Here is a 15773-nt window from a genome sequence, read left to right as displayed (position 1 = left end):
TGTACAACCATCACCAGCTTCCATCCCCAGAACTCTTTTCATTTCCATGCATCAATTTTGAGATGTAAAATTTAAGCAAATAAAAAAAAATAACTGTGCATGTTTTCCCTTCAGTCAATCACAGTTTTAAGAAATAAAGAACGAAAATATATTGTGCCTCTACCATATACAAGGATGATGCTGCAGTGCTTCAAAACTCAGTCTGATTATGCCATGAGCTGGTCCTCATAATGAATGATGCCCTCCTAGGCTGCAACCCCAGACAGGAAGCCCTAGGATCCTCAGGAAATTGGTGTTCACATTTATCATTGGTTCTTAAACTTTGGTCCTAGGAACCCTTTATACACTAACATACGATGAGGACCCTGAAGAGCTTTTATTTAAGGGGACTAGACCTATTGATAGTCACAGAATTAAAAATCAAAACTGAGAAATTTTGAAGTGTTTATTTTCCCATTTAAAATCACTGTGAAATTGTTACATGTTACCATGTATATTTATTTAAAAATCCATTTCCAAGAAAAATAATTATTGAAAAGTGTTATGTTTTATGTTTTTGCAAATCTCTTTGATGCCTGATTTATAGGAAGCAGCTAGACTCTCACCTCTGCTTCTTCACTGAATATGTTGCTTTATTTGCCTTAATTGAAATCTATGAAGAAACTCCAGCATCATACAGTTATGTAGCTGAAAAAGTAATGTAGTTGAGGAATGTTTTAATAGTCTTCGCAGATAATTGTGAATGTTCTTTGATGTTACACCAACACTTTAAAAGCAGTAATTTCTTAAATGTTAGTTGTAATCTGAAAGCCTATCGGTGAATTTTTAACCTCTCTGTTACATTAAAACTCACTGGTCTGTGCACGCCTTAGATGGATCCAGTACCCATACACGGGCTACCCTGGTGGCTCGGTGGTAAAGAGTCACCTGCCCGTGCAGGAAAAATGTGCTCAGTCCCTGGGTGGGAAGACCCCCTGGAGAAGGAAATGGCAACCCACTCCAGTGTTCTTGCCTGGGAAATCCCATGGACAGGGGAGCCTGGTGGGCTACAGTCCACGGGGTCTCGAAAGAGTCAGACATGACTTAGTAAGTAAACAACAACAACATCCATACATAATTTTTATAACAGCAAACATTGGAAATTGAGAAAATAATGGCTCCCAGAGTGAATGTATCTTAAAAATATACACATATTTCAATATAAAATATTTTAAAGTCAAATTTATTAATATTAACAGTGATCTCAAGCTCATAGTAGTGAATATGTTATCTAAAATTTTAGTTTTCATTTGAAAGCCCAAATTTTGTCATTGGTAACAAATAATGCTATCTGTTTTCCTGGAAGTAATAGGCCCTCTGCTCATTTTTGAGACAATGTCTACCAATTATCTTAGCCTGAATAACTGTAGTTTGTCTAGCAGTCATTTTGTCAGGTAAAAACAATGTTCTAGGAAAAAGACATCGACTTTAACTCAAACAGTTGCTTTTTCTTAAGACAGTCATCAGACTCAGGCACAGTAGAAGTTCTATATGCATTCTTTTCATTTGGCCACAAATAATATTTAAGCAACATATTTTCAAAGATTGTGTTTTAATAAAATTAACAATTTTAACTATTTTAAGGAATTTTCTAGGTGAAACAACTTCTTTCCTATAAGTTTGATGTCACTGCCTTGATTTGTCAAGGCCACAGTAGCTTTATTCAACATTAATTTTATACCATCAGGGCAAACATAAACACAGTGAAAAGAGAAAATAATATCTTAGTATTATTGTGAAATTGTTTTGAATTCCCAGATACTGCCTTCATAAGATCTTGGGGACTGCCTACAGTCTGCAGACCACACTTTGAGAAACTCTGATTTATAAAATGATGTTAGTATAGAACACCAGCTCTATCATCCCTTCAAAGAAAACTTTAGTGTTCAGCTTATCAGCTTCCTCTCTACTCCAGTTCCTCTCATCGCCCTGGGAGACCTCAGCATCGCTATAGACAAACCACTCAGTGCTCTCTGCTCTCAGTTGTTCCTTTTCTTCCTCTTGAGTAACTCTTTTCTTTGTTCCGTCTTCTTCCATGATTTCATCCTGGACATTCGCTCTCTGAAATAGCTTCCCTTCCAAATGACTAATTCATGGGTCACCTATGAAGTTATTTGGGGTTCCACAACCTCTTTCCCTTCTATTTCTATATACTCAAGGATTCCTGCAAACTTTTCTTGGACCTCGTTGGGGCCTCCATTGACTCCTAAGCTTTCTCTCTAGCAATTAACACCTCCCCTGTTTTCATTTTCCTTCACAATCAGTTTTTATTTCATGACCCATCGTTTTAAAATTGTAATTATGTCCCAAATTCCTGGAACTCACTGTTCTGTTGATCACACCTACCAATGAAACCCAGTCTTGAAAGAATCCAAGTATCTTTCTCCTGGTTAATTCCTAGGTGTCTTCAGCCTCATCATAAACATCGGTTCCTTAGGAAAACATTCCTCAATGCTCTGACTGATGAGATATCTCTCTTCACATGATTTGGTCAATCTGCACATTTTTGTCTCAAAACTTAGCACACTTATAACATTTGTATAGTTTCTGCCATCTCCACCAGCTCATAAGCTGTATGAATGTGGGTACTTGTACGGTTCACATGTTTGCTACTGAACTCCCAGCACTTATCATGATGCCAGACCCAGGGAAGGTGTTCAGTAAATATTTAGGAAAGTAAAGAAAGGGAGAAAGAGAGAAGGAGAGGGAAGGAGAGGAGAAGGAAGGGAGGGAGGGAAGGAGGGAGAATTAAAGGGGATGGAAAGAATGAAACCAGTTTATGGAAAATAGATGGACATTGTTTAGAAATTTATTTGAACTTAATTTCCAGTTAGAATCTAATTAAATAATCCTGGTGTCTAGACATTCAGATGGCTCAAAGTTTGGTCCATATGTTATTTTTCTAATAGATTGTCCTAATATTAAAAGTGTGAAGCATAGAAACACGGAGCAAAGCAAGGGTTCTAATCACCAGAAGATGGGAGAGAAGTTACAAGGGCAGAGGTTTGGGAGCAGAAAATGACTACAGCGTTAGTTCTGCGTCTCACTGTAGAACTGTCAAGATAATGTCATTGTAAGCCCACAGAGACTGCATTATGATGTCAAAATGGAAGGAAACAGTATTAATGGATGGAAGCAAAAGTTTAGACAGAGCAGTGGTGTGTTGCTGTGGTTTTAAAAGCTTTGTGACATGATGTCTAGACAGAGGCACACACAGTCGTGCTATCACTGAAGCAAGGCTACAGAAAGTACACAAGGACCATTCATTAAGTCGTTACAGGGCTCCAACCTTTTAGACAATATCAATATGACTGGCGTTTTCTCTTATCATGCCAATGAATTTTTTAATGTAGTTTATTTTTTATGGATTTTGAAAGTCATGCATTCTCCTTAAGAGAACATAGAAAAGATTGTAAAAGAAAAAAATTATCCCAACTTTCCACCACCATTAATTCTGTTTCCTTCTCTTCTTTATTTCCATAAAAGAGTTGAGGTCATACTATTACATTTTTATATGTTTATCTTTCCATTTAATATTATCAAGGAAATATAAATTTTTATGATGACTTCACATTGTTCCATTCCACTAACATTAAACAATTAGAGTATTGAGCATCCAGTTTTTCTGTATTCTAAGTTATTTACTGAAGATACATCCTGTAGAATAAGATGGCTAAATTGAAGGATACAAATGGTTTTAAAGTTTATGACACATATAGCCAAATGGCTTTCCAAAAGAACTGTATCAATTTTTCAATTACTTAAGGAAGATTTCTTTTTCTGTTTATTTATTTATTTTACAATATTGTATTGGGTTTGCCATACATTGACTTGAATCCACCATGGGCGTACATGTGTTCCCCCTCCTGAACCCCCCTCCCACCTCCCTCCCCATCCCATCCCTCTGGGTCATCCCAGTACACCAGCCCCGAGCACCCTGTATCATGCATTGAACCTGGAATGGCAATTAGTTTCACATATGATAATTTACATGTTTCAATGCCATTCTCCCATATCATCCCACCCTCGCCCTCTCCCACAGAGTCCAAAAGACTGTTCTATACATCTGTGTCTCTTTTGCTGTCTCACATACAGGGTTATCATTATCATCTTTCTAAATTCCATATATATGAGTTAGTATACTGTATTGGAGTTTTTCTTTCTGGCTTACTTCACTAATAAATCTGTGGCCTAGTAAATCTTGGCAAATAGTTTGAAAGCATCTCCAAGCTACTGAAAATTTACTCCAACAGTAAGATCCTGGAGTCTTTGATACTAGTCTTTAGTTGGCATCTATCTTGCTGTGCCACTCTGAGCAGAACCCAGAGAGGCTTTTAAGTTTTTCATCTGTAGAATCAACACAAGGACACATAGTGGTCTGTGCAGGGTTCCTTCCACTCTGCACGGTGTGCTCTCTGGGGTACTGCTTCCTGAATTATGCACTAGAGGTGGAAAAGGAAAAGAAGCAAAGTTACCTGGTCAAATAGATTTGGATAAATTGCATACAGCATACTGCTCTTGGAGATTTAAATGTCCAGTAATACTTTAAAGGCACTGAGAAGTTCTGCATTTTATTTGCTTAATCCAGCAGTTACCCAATTTTTGACCATAGGTCATTTTTTTTTCATGTAATAAGACCATAGAGCACAGCTGAAGAAACACTGATGTAACAGAAAGGGGTTTAGAGTATACCAAAGATGTATATAATCCAGATTCTGCTATTTAAAGCTGAAAATCAGAAATGGTAAAGACTTGTGAGACTGTTTTGAATATGGGAATAAGATTACATATGCAAAGCCCTAAGCATCAACCTGACATACGTGCTAATTTCTTCTCTATAACCTTCTCAGCCCCAGACATGCTCATCAAATCTCTTCATCTTCATGATTTGGGAGAATGACATTCTAACATGTATACTATCATGTGAATTGAATCGCCAGTCTATGTCTGACGCAGGATGCAGCATGCTTGGGGCTGGTGCATGGGGATGACCCAGAGAGATGTTATGGGGAGGTAGGTGGGGGGGGGGGGTTCATGTTTGGGAATGCATGTAAGAATTAAAGATTTTAAAATTTAAAAAATAAAAAACTAAAAAAAAAAAAAAAAAACAAACCATATTGAATACCCACTCTGTGGAGTGCCAGAGACTAGTGATATGCTTCCCACCTGCCTTTTTAGATACGGTGAAATATTGGGCAAAAGGCCTAAAACCTGAAATTGAATGTGGCCATCTTAGCAATGTAGATCACGGAATAATGAATTAGCTACCCATCCCAGGTGAGACGATCAGAAACCCAACCCTGATTACTTCCAGTGGGTCATTCTAATAAATTGGCTATGCTTATATTCAAGGCTGATTGTCACTAATTATATAACCTTGAGCCACTCCCATTCAGTTACGTGGAAATTTACCTCATGAAACAAGTATTGGAAATTGGACTTTCAAAGTGCTGAGTCTCCAGTGACCTCCATGTTGCTAAATTTAGTGGAAAGCTTTCTGGCTTGGTCTTAATTGCCCTCTGTTAACCAGCATTTCCTTCTTGAAATATTTCTTCTCTTGGACTTCTTCAGCACCAAACTTCCTTGTTCCCTTCTTACCTCTGTGGCCAGTTCTCTTTGATGTCTCTGAAAACTAGAATCCTTCAGGGTACAGTCTTGCCTTTTTGCTTTTCTCATTTTTGAGAAAGTGGGATCCATTTCCCGGGCTTCTCATACCATCTGCAGTAATGCCTCTAGATTGAGATCGTCAAACTTGGAAAATTTGTCTTATTTATCCAATTGTCCCATTTTATGTCTCCACTCATGCCTCTCAGGCATGGTGAACTTAATGGCTCCATGTTTAAACCCTTAATTTTCTTCTTTTAACCTGTTCCTCTCTCAGTTTTACCCAAGTCAGTAATTGGAACAACCCTAACACACGCTTGCTCAAGCCAGGTGCCTAGCAGGGGCCTTTAATTCCTTCCATGCCCTCACACCCATATCCAGTCCTTTGGAAATTTCTGTTGGTTTTGCTTTCAAGATGTATCTCAAGTATCTTCCCTTCTGCCTATCTAGACTGCCTCATCCTAATTTTAGACATTATTATCTCTCACCCAGATCACTGCTTGGCCTCCCATGGTCTGAGATGGTCCACTCAGTTTCCTCCAATCTTTGCTCTGCACAGACACATTTTAAAATGAGAAATCAGATAATACCCGCCCTGTAGAAGACATTCCATGTGATTTTTTGTTTGTTTTTCACTACACATAGACTAAAATCCAAATTCCTCATGAAGGTGCCAAAGGATCTCTGTGATCTGGCCCCTGACCACCTTTCTGACATCTTCTCAGGACACAATCCCCTGATCTCATGCTGTCCCAGTCCTGCAGGTCCTTGAACCTGACAAGCCATTTCCCCTGGGGTTCCTAGCGTGTACTGACTTCTCCACTCTCCCTGCTCTTCACATGGGTTCTCCCTCCTCACCATCCTTCATCTCTCAGCTTAAATTTTAACCACCTCCACAGAGAACCTCCCACTTGCCTATTTTTAGATTGCTCTAGAGAAGGTAACAGGCAGGAAGGCCGAGTGTCTGCAAATGGAAGAAATAGGCTGCAAGTGTTAGACATTTTTTTATCTCTCTCTTAGGTGGCAGAAGGAAACAAGCTACAGTGTTAGATTTTTTCCCCTTCTTGATACAAATTTAAAAAGGTGTCTTTTAAAATTCTATGTTGCCATAACACATACCTGATTCCACCTGAACTTAACTTTTCTCAAACATTGAGCTAACCAATGCGTTTTTCTTATGGAAATGTTTTTCTTAAGCTATATTAACGAACTATATATTTACCCTAAACTCTGTCTTTAAGTTGGTTCCACCTAAGACTCAGAATCCATTTCACAAACCAGTATGTTTTACTCAGACAGTTGTTCTCTTAATCTATGTTAATGAAACCATACATTTGCTTGGAAATCTGCCTTTCTTCAAGATTCATGTCAATCATTTTATGGCCTGGGATGACTCACCTTGTGCCAATATTATCTCAAAATGTATGTTGTGGGTGAGGGGTCTGGTGCCACTCTGAGTTTTGAGACATCTCTTTTCTCTAATTAACAGCTTGCTGATAGGTATGTAACATACTGCTAAAGGCTAGCAGGGCAGCACTCTTTCTGACCCCTTCTGATGTCTATGTCAGAAGCTTTCTCCATCTCTTTTATACTTTAATAGAACTTTTATTACACAAAAGCTCTGAGCGATCAAGCTTTGTCACTGGCCCTAGATTGAATTCCTCTTCTCTGGAGGTCAAGAATCCCAGCGTCTTTCATGGCTCAGCAACAACCTTTTGCTCTGATAGCCTCTATTAAAGACCCTTTTTGTTTACTTCATAGTATTTACCACAATTTTTCCTGAAATGTTCAGTTTACATGCTTACTGACTGATTCCATCACTACACTGTAAATTCTGTGAGAGTCAGGACATTATCTGTTTTGTTTGCTATGGACCATACCTGTTTTCTTGTTTGTTTGTCTAGTCACTAAGTCGTGTTGGACTCTTGCGACCCCAAGGGTTATAGCCAATGAGGCTCCTCTGTCCATGGGATTTTTCAGGCAAGAATACTGGAGAGGGTTGCCATTTCCTTCTCCAGGGGATCTTCCCAATCCAGGGATCAGACCCAGATCTCCCTCATTGTGGGCAGATTCTTTACCACTGAGCCACCTGGGAAGCCCATAAGCATACCTGGAATATGTATTAAATGAATGAATGAAAAGAAATGAATGAAAGACTGAGCAGTATCTACTGTGTTCCAGGTACGCATAGAATTCCACACAGAACTTCTAGTTCTGACCCTTTTCCAGGCTCTCCCACAATATGCATAATACTCTTTCTTCCACATGGAGTAATCACACCCCATCCGTCTGCCCAGACTGTCCCAGTTCAGTTAGGCCTCATTTCCTCCAGATGGTTTTCTGCGTCCCACCGTGCATATTAAGTCTCATCAGTCATGTCTGACTCTTTGCAACCCTGTGGACTGTAGCCCACCAGGCTTCTCTGTCCATGGGGATTCTCTAGGCAAGAATACTGAAGTGAGTTTTCATGCCCTCTTCCAGGGGATCTTCCCAACCCAGGGATCGAACTTGGGTCTCCTGTCGCTCCTGCAGTGCTGATGGATTCTTTACTGCTGAGCCACCAGAAAAGCCCACCTACCCTTTGCTAACATAATCCCATATGTGTAGAACCTCCTGCACTTTATGTCGACCCCTATCCTGCAAATTCTGCAAGGTAGGGGAGCATGACTCTACTGATCACTGTGGTCCCCTAGTGCTGAGCACAGTACCCGGCATACAGTGGGAATTCAACAAAAACTTTTGTATGAATATATCATCTCATTCAATCTTATATAATTTAAATTTTATCAGACTCCTGTGGAATATTATATCTATTTTATAGATAAGTAAAACAGATTCAGAGGAAGATGAAATAATGTGCTTAAAGTTATAATATATCGATAGTAAGCGGTGAAGCAAGAATTCACACCAAGACTTTTTCTGACTCCTTTGAATGAAAATGAATGAATGAATAAATGAACAAATGAATTTTAAAAAAAGTATCTACTGTGTTCCAGGTACACATAGAATTCCACACTGAACTATACATATTTAGAGAACATTCCAATATATACTAGAATAAATTCTATATTGGAAAACATTCCAACATATATTCCAATATGTATTGGAAGATTTTTAGAAAACGTTTCAATTTATACTGTGAAGGATTGCTGACAAAAGGGAAATAAACTAATAAAAGTAGTTTTCTAAAAGCTTACCATGTGCCAGCTTCTATGATCAGCGCTTTATGTGAACTCTTTTAACTCTTGACAAGCACTCATGAAATATGTATTATCTCTATAGATGAGAAAGTTAGCCTTGAAGGGTTTAAACAACTTACCCAAGTTGCATAGCCACTAAGAGGTGAAGCCAGGATTTAAAACCAGGTTGATCGCACATCAAAGCCCACACCCAATGCTGCTTGAAGTACAGCTAGAGATTAGTTACCCCGAAAGAAAAAAAGTGTCCACAGTGATGAGACTCATTTTGAGTCACATAGACTACTGCACTGTTTATATTAGGTGAAATTTCATGTAGCCTGAATACATATTGATTTCCAGTCATCTGGACAACTACAGAAAATATTCATATGGCCCTGGCCCAGGATACTTTGGTGAATACTCTGATGCCCATGAAATAAAATAAAAAAAGAGGAGGGTGATTTAAATTTCATTAGGCTCCACTGCCTATTTCATCTGTTTAGAGAAACAAACAGACCCATGTAATTATTCTGTATGTTTGAGATCTTCACTTGTATTTCTTTAACCCCCCGCCCCAAGGGATTTATGTTCATTCTTCACCGGTGGAAATGTTGGGTTGGAAGTGGTATAAAAGCCTTTGGGATTCTTAATTCCAAACTAAATTTTTTTTTTTACTTTTTAAAAAATTTGTTGGAGTATATTTGGTTTATAATATTGCGTTAGTTTCTGGTATATAGCAAATTAAGTCAGTTATACACATACATATATCCACTCTTTTTTAGATTCTTTTCTCAATAGGTCATTACAGAGTATTGAGTAGATGTCCCTGTGCTATACTGCAGATCCATATTAGTTATCCATTGTACATATAGTAGTGTGTATATGCCAATCCCAATCTTTCAGCTTATCCTCCCCCACTTATCCCTTCTGATAACTGTTAACTGTGTTTTCTTACATCTGTGACTCTATTTCTGTTTTGTAAATAAGTTCATTTGTGCTATTTGTTTTCAGCTTGGGCTTTGTTGCTTTACCATGTTGTATCAGTTTCTGCTATACAACAAAGCGAATCAGCTATATGTGTATATATTCCCTCCTTCTTGAATCCGCCTCCCATCCACACCTCATCTCGCCCATCTAGGTAAGTGGCATAATGTGACGTTTATATCTCTCTGTCTGATTTATTTCACTCAGTATAACCATCTCTAGGTCCATCCGTGTGGCTGCAAATGCCATTATTGCATTCTTTTTATGTCTGAGTAATGTTCCGTTGTATATATGCACCACGTCTTCTTTAGCTATTCTTCTGTCGATGGACATTTAGATTGCTTCCATGTCCTAGATGTTGTAAACAGTGCTAATCAAAATGGGTGCTCAGTTATGGAAAGATTTTTTTTCTGATGGGCAAAGTGAAGTGAAGTCACTCAGTCGTGTCCGACTCTTTGCAACCCCATGGACTGTAACCTACCAGGCTCCTCTGTCCATGGGATTTTCCAGGCAATAGTACTGGAGTGGGGTGCCATTTCCTTCTCCAGGGGATCTTCCCAACCCAGGGATCGAACCTGGGTCTCCCACATTGTAGGCAGACACTTTACTGTTTGAGCCACCAGGGAAGTCCCTGTAGTAATACTGATCTAGGAATTAGAAGGCCTGACTGTGCCACTAGGAAGCTGTGTGACTTACATATGAAATTGCTCTGTTTCCTCTCTGGCCCTCAACTGCTGGGGACAATAATTACAACAATCTGAGGAAAATAATAAGGATTGAATTTGTCAATACTCATAAAATTCCTAGAGAAAACAGTCTGGTTGTTATTTAATATTCCACTTCTCTTTCTGGGACTCAGTTTCCTTATCTGTAACATGAGTGGATTCAGTTTGATGTCAAAGTACTTCCTAATTCTAAAGACCCATTAAATAAAAGTGATGGAAGTTGCAAACAATGATTTTAAGAGAGTTATTTTAAGTATATTAAAGGGAATCATAAACATTATGAGAAGTGAAATATGTAAAAAAAAGTACCAAATGAAACTTTTAAAGCTGAAAAATTATAATAACCAAAATGAAAGATTCATTGAATGGGCTAAAAAAAAAAAAAAAGATTAAATATTGCAGAAAAGATCAGTAAACTTGAAGTTATGATAGTATTTACAAAATGAAACAGAGAAAAAATGCTGCCAAAAACCATTTTTAAAAAAAGAAGAGAGCCTCAGGGCCCTGTAAGATAATATGAAGTAGCAGACTATATCTACAGTCAGAAGGAGAGGAGAGGGTATGCGGCAGAAAACATATTTGCATTAATAAAAGCAAATTTCCCCCCAAATTTGATGTGAACTATAAATCCACAGAATCACACCAAGGCACATCATAATCAAACTGCTGGAAATCAATGATAAAATATTTGAGTCCATTTTTTAAAAAAGTTTGACACACAAAGAATAGCAAAGTAGACTTTTCCTCAAAGGCTATACAAGCCAAAGATAATGGAATGATATCTTCAAAGTCATGTGGACGGGAAAGACGAAACTTTTCATGTAGAATTTCTTATTCATCAAAGATATCCTTCAAAAAAGGCAAAATAAAGAGCTCTTCTGACTAATAAAAATGGATCATTCTCTCACCAAAATTCATTCTGACCATAAGAAAGGTCAAAAGAAGTTTTTAGGAAAAATAATAATGGTGTTAGAAGTGATACGATATTATTTGAAGGTAGGCTGTGATAAGTTAATGATGAATGTTGCAAAGCTTAGAGTAACAGCCAAAATAAATAAATAAAACAGAATCACTAATAAGTGATTTGGAATTAGAAAAAAAAATAAATCCAAAAGAAGACAAAAAAGGAGGAAAACAGAAACAAAGAACAGATGGGACAAGTAGAAAACAAATAGAAAATTAGTAAACCCAAACCCATGAGTATCAGTAATTACATCTTATATAAGTGGAATAAATACTATGATTAAAAGACAGAGATTGTTAGACTAGATAATAAAGTAAGACCCGCCTGTATGTTATCTGCATGAGTCATACTGCAAAATATAAAGAGTCAGATAAGTTAAAACAAAATATTGGGGGAAAAAATCGCCATGCACAGCCCAGGGATATAAAGCCTTTTGTAATGATAAAGGGGCAAATCATGTATAAACCTGTATATAGATAGATAACAAGAGAGCTTCAAAATACATGAGGCAAACAACTAAAAGGAGAAACAGATAAATGCAAAATATAGTTGAGGATTGCAGCATCTTTCCCTCAGTAATTGTTAGACAAGGAGGTGAAACTTGAGCAGCTTTAACAACCAACTTAATGACTTAAAACTGCACCCAACAACAGATGAGAGCACACTTTGGAGTACCCGTGAAATATTCACTAAGAGCATATTCTTTGTCGTAAAACAAATCTCAATAAATTAAAAGGATGGAAAAAATCTTTTAGCTTTTTAAAGCAACACACACGCTGAAATGTATTTTTTGTATAAAACGCATAAGAGAGTCATGATTTTTGAGCTGAATATTATAATGTCTTTTCATCAACATTATCTTAAAATATTTTTTCTCAAGCAATTCCATTTTTCTAAGAATTTATAGTAATGGTGTAATAACACACAGGCAGTATAGTTTATAATAATGGTAAATATGAGCTTATAAAAGTAAATGTATGCCATTAAAAATGTAAATATATACCATCTGTTTTCAATGTTAGTGTTTATATAAGATTTTATTTGAGAAAAATAGTTATTTATTTTGCCATTGTTAAATTTTCTTAAAGTTTGAAATCACAGACTAATCCAAAAGATGCATACTAATTGGCACATTACAAATTTATTCTCATTTTTATCAACCATTGGAGAGAAGAAAGTACCCCCCAAAATGACAATAACAGTCACATAGCACCACTGGTAACAGCTGTCATTGAATGCTTATTAAGTACCAAGTGTCATTTTAAGTACTTTTATGCGCTTAATTGTTCCTATTACTTGCCTCCCACTTTACAGCCCAAAAAACTTAAATAACTTGCCTAAGATCACGCAAATAGTACATGCTGGTGCCAGAATTTGAACCCAGTCAAGTTATTTCACCATGTAATTTTGCATTTGCAAAGCCAGGGTCAGACAGTCTGGCATTAGACATAAGACCTTGTGATTTCCTCCTTCAGCACTTTGCAACATATTTAATTGGTTCGCTTTTGCCTTGACTTCAAATTTGCCTCTTCACTGGTCTGTCTTATTTGATAAGTTCATCAAACATCAAGACTCTTTGTTCATTTTCAAAAAGGATTACAATGATTAGCTTTTATAATTAAGGGTATCTCAGCAGAGATTTCCTTTACCACAGTTCTCTGGCCTTTTATCTTCTAATTATTAGAGATGAATTTTCTGATTTTTCAAAATGGTATTTGCTTGAAATACAAGTTGCAAATTAACTGCTTATAAAAATGCCTTTCCCCCTTCTGAACTGTTGTTAGTTAAAGGAACTCTCTCGCTTAGCATTTAAAAGCAATAATGATTCAAAATTGAATCATCCAACAAGAATTTTAATAAAATTGCTCTACTTGAAATTTTCAATGTTTAGGAGACAGGGACCCCTTTAAAACTATCCCACAGGCAAAATAAGAGGCTATTTAAGCACTACAAAATACTTGATGTTAAGATTTAAAAAAAAAAAACAAACAATAACACATGAAGCCAGTTTGGGATATTCAAGAAAAAGGAATACATAAAATGCAGTGTACATAGATAAATATCTCTTCCATTCATTCCTCCATAGCAAAAGGTTGACTTTCTGGAATGAAATGACTCTATCTTTATAGTCTCTGTGTTTCCCAAGATAATTTTATATACTTTATCTAATTTTATCCTCCCCCAAACACTACGAGATGTGTATTCTTATAATTCACAAACGGACAAGCAGAGGTTAAATTGTCCAATATCATTCAAGAGAATTATCATTTATTAAGCTGAATATATTTTATATCCAGGATCTTATTTCATGTTCATTAAGGCTATCCATGTGGTGCTCGTGGTAGAACTGACCTGACAATGCAGGAGACATAAGAGATTCAGGTTCGACCCCTGGGTTGGGAAGACCCCCTGGAGAAGGAAATGGCAACCCACACCATTATTCTTGCTTGGAGAATTCCATGGACAGTAGAGGTTGGTGGGCTACAGTCCATGGGGTCGCAAAGACTCGGACACGACTGAAGCAACTTAGCACAGAACAACTGTGCTAAGCAACTCTTACAGAAGGGGTATCATCATTTTCATTTGACCAATCGAGAAACAAGTGAAAAGAGATTATGTGATTTAGTCCAGATGACCCAGCTCCTAAATCTTGGATTTGCACACAGGCCTATCTGACACCAAGTGAATGCTCTTTTTACTGACCTGGAGTCCTTCACTGAATTAGCAATAGCGTGGAAAAAAGTCACGTTCCATCCTATAACAGCCTGTTGCAAAAATGACAGCAGCTCATTTCCCGGCTAAGTAACCCTTTAAAATGCAAATTTTGCAGAAGCTCTTGGCCAACTCACCAGTTCACCTTCTCCTGTATGGTTACCCCAGGCTGACAAGTCATCAAAAATAAGAGGAAAAAAGCAGCAGCAAACATCTCATCCAGGAGCTACCAACCTGTATTACCTAGAGAGCAATAAAACTACTCAGGGAGTTGGAATAAAAGACATCTACAGTCTGGGATCTATCTAATGTTTGAAACTAAAAAAAAAAAAAAACTCACTTGATTCTCATTCAAATACGGTTAATTACTTACTAGGGTATTGATTAGCCAAATGCCCTAAAATCCTAAATACCAAAGGCCACTGCCCCTTGGATCTTTGGAAAAACAATATATATATGGTTAAGGAAAGGAGGATATTTATAATAACCAATATCAGCTGAGCAGAGGGATCTTATTTTCAGAATGAGGCAAAAACCAAAGCAAGATATAGCTCCAGAATTCATGATCTTTTCAAGTAGCTGCTGGAATTTCTACGGTCAGATCAGTTTGTTTTGTAAGACTGAAATAAGGCTAATACTGGCATTTCAACTCAGCCATAAACAGCCAGCAAAATACAGGAAATGCTACCGGTTACATGGGGAAGTTCTCCAACGTATTGCCAAACATCTGGGGTCTGAGAAATGTGGATAACTGAATGGGCTTTCCACCTCTCATCCAGACATTGGGTATCATTACCATCTTGTTTTTATTTTTTACCTTTTTTTAAATATTGGAGTATAGCCAGTTAACAATGTTGTGATATTTTCAGGTAGACAGCAAAGGGATTCAGCCATCTATATACATGTATCCATTCTTCCCCAAACTCCCCTCCCATATAGGCTGCCACGTAACATTGAGCAGAGTTCCCCTTGCTATACAGTAGGTCCTTGGTGGTCATCCATTTTACGTATAGCAGTGTGTACATATTCATCCCAAACTCTCTAATTCTCCCTTCTCCCTATTCCTCCCCCTTGGCAACCATAAATTTATTCTCTAAGTCTGTGAGTCTGTTTATGTTTTGTAAATAAGTTCATTTGAATCATTTCTTTTTTTAGGGTCCACATATAAGAGTCATACAATATTTCTAGCATATTTGTGTCTTCAGGGAACCAGTTGCCTTAAATGGACATCTCCAAAAGCATCCTCTAGAATTTTAACAACAACCACACACTGGACTGATGGCACCATGTCTACATACCTTCTCTTACTCGTCCAGACATAGTCATAAATCAATTACATAGAGATGGTTAGATAGAAAGATAATAATTGAACATGTGTCAGGCATTTCATTTGTCTTATTTTACTTAATCCTCACACTAAGTTTATGAGATGGAAATGATTCATTTCATTTTGCAGTTGAAGAAATGAAGATCCAGAGAAGTTAAGCTGCTCAGGAATAGACAACTGTCTTGATATCCTCAGCAATCATTAGATTCTATCATTAGCAGGATTGGCCAGTACTCTCA

The 15773-nt window shown here is 37.4% G+C and overlaps 1 protein-coding gene across 1 annotated transcript in view; it reads right to left on the bottom strand.

The window, feature by feature from the left end:
• Window positions 1-14636, bottom strand: part of C8A (complement C8 alpha chain) — a 72253-nt gene extending 57617 nt beyond the window's left edge. The window contains exon 1 of the mRNA XM_069592718.1: window positions 14345-14636. Within this exon, the coding sequence (XP_069448819.1) occupies window positions 14345-14421 (77 nt within the window). The 5' untranslated portion in view covers window positions 14422-14636. The remainder of the gene's footprint in view (window positions 1-14344) is intronic.
• Window positions 14637-15773: the final 1137 nt, after the last annotated feature.

Source organism: Ovis canadensis, chromosome 1, assembly GCF_042477335.2.
Source record: "Ovis canadensis isolate MfBH-ARS-UI-01 breed Bighorn chromosome 1, ARS-UI_OviCan_v2, whole genome shotgun sequence".
Taxonomy (NCBI): domain Eukaryota; kingdom Metazoa; phylum Chordata; class Mammalia; order Artiodactyla; family Bovidae; genus Ovis; species Ovis canadensis.
Note: the sequence above shows the minus strand (reverse complement) of the source record. Positions and strands in the feature narration are given on the sequence as shown.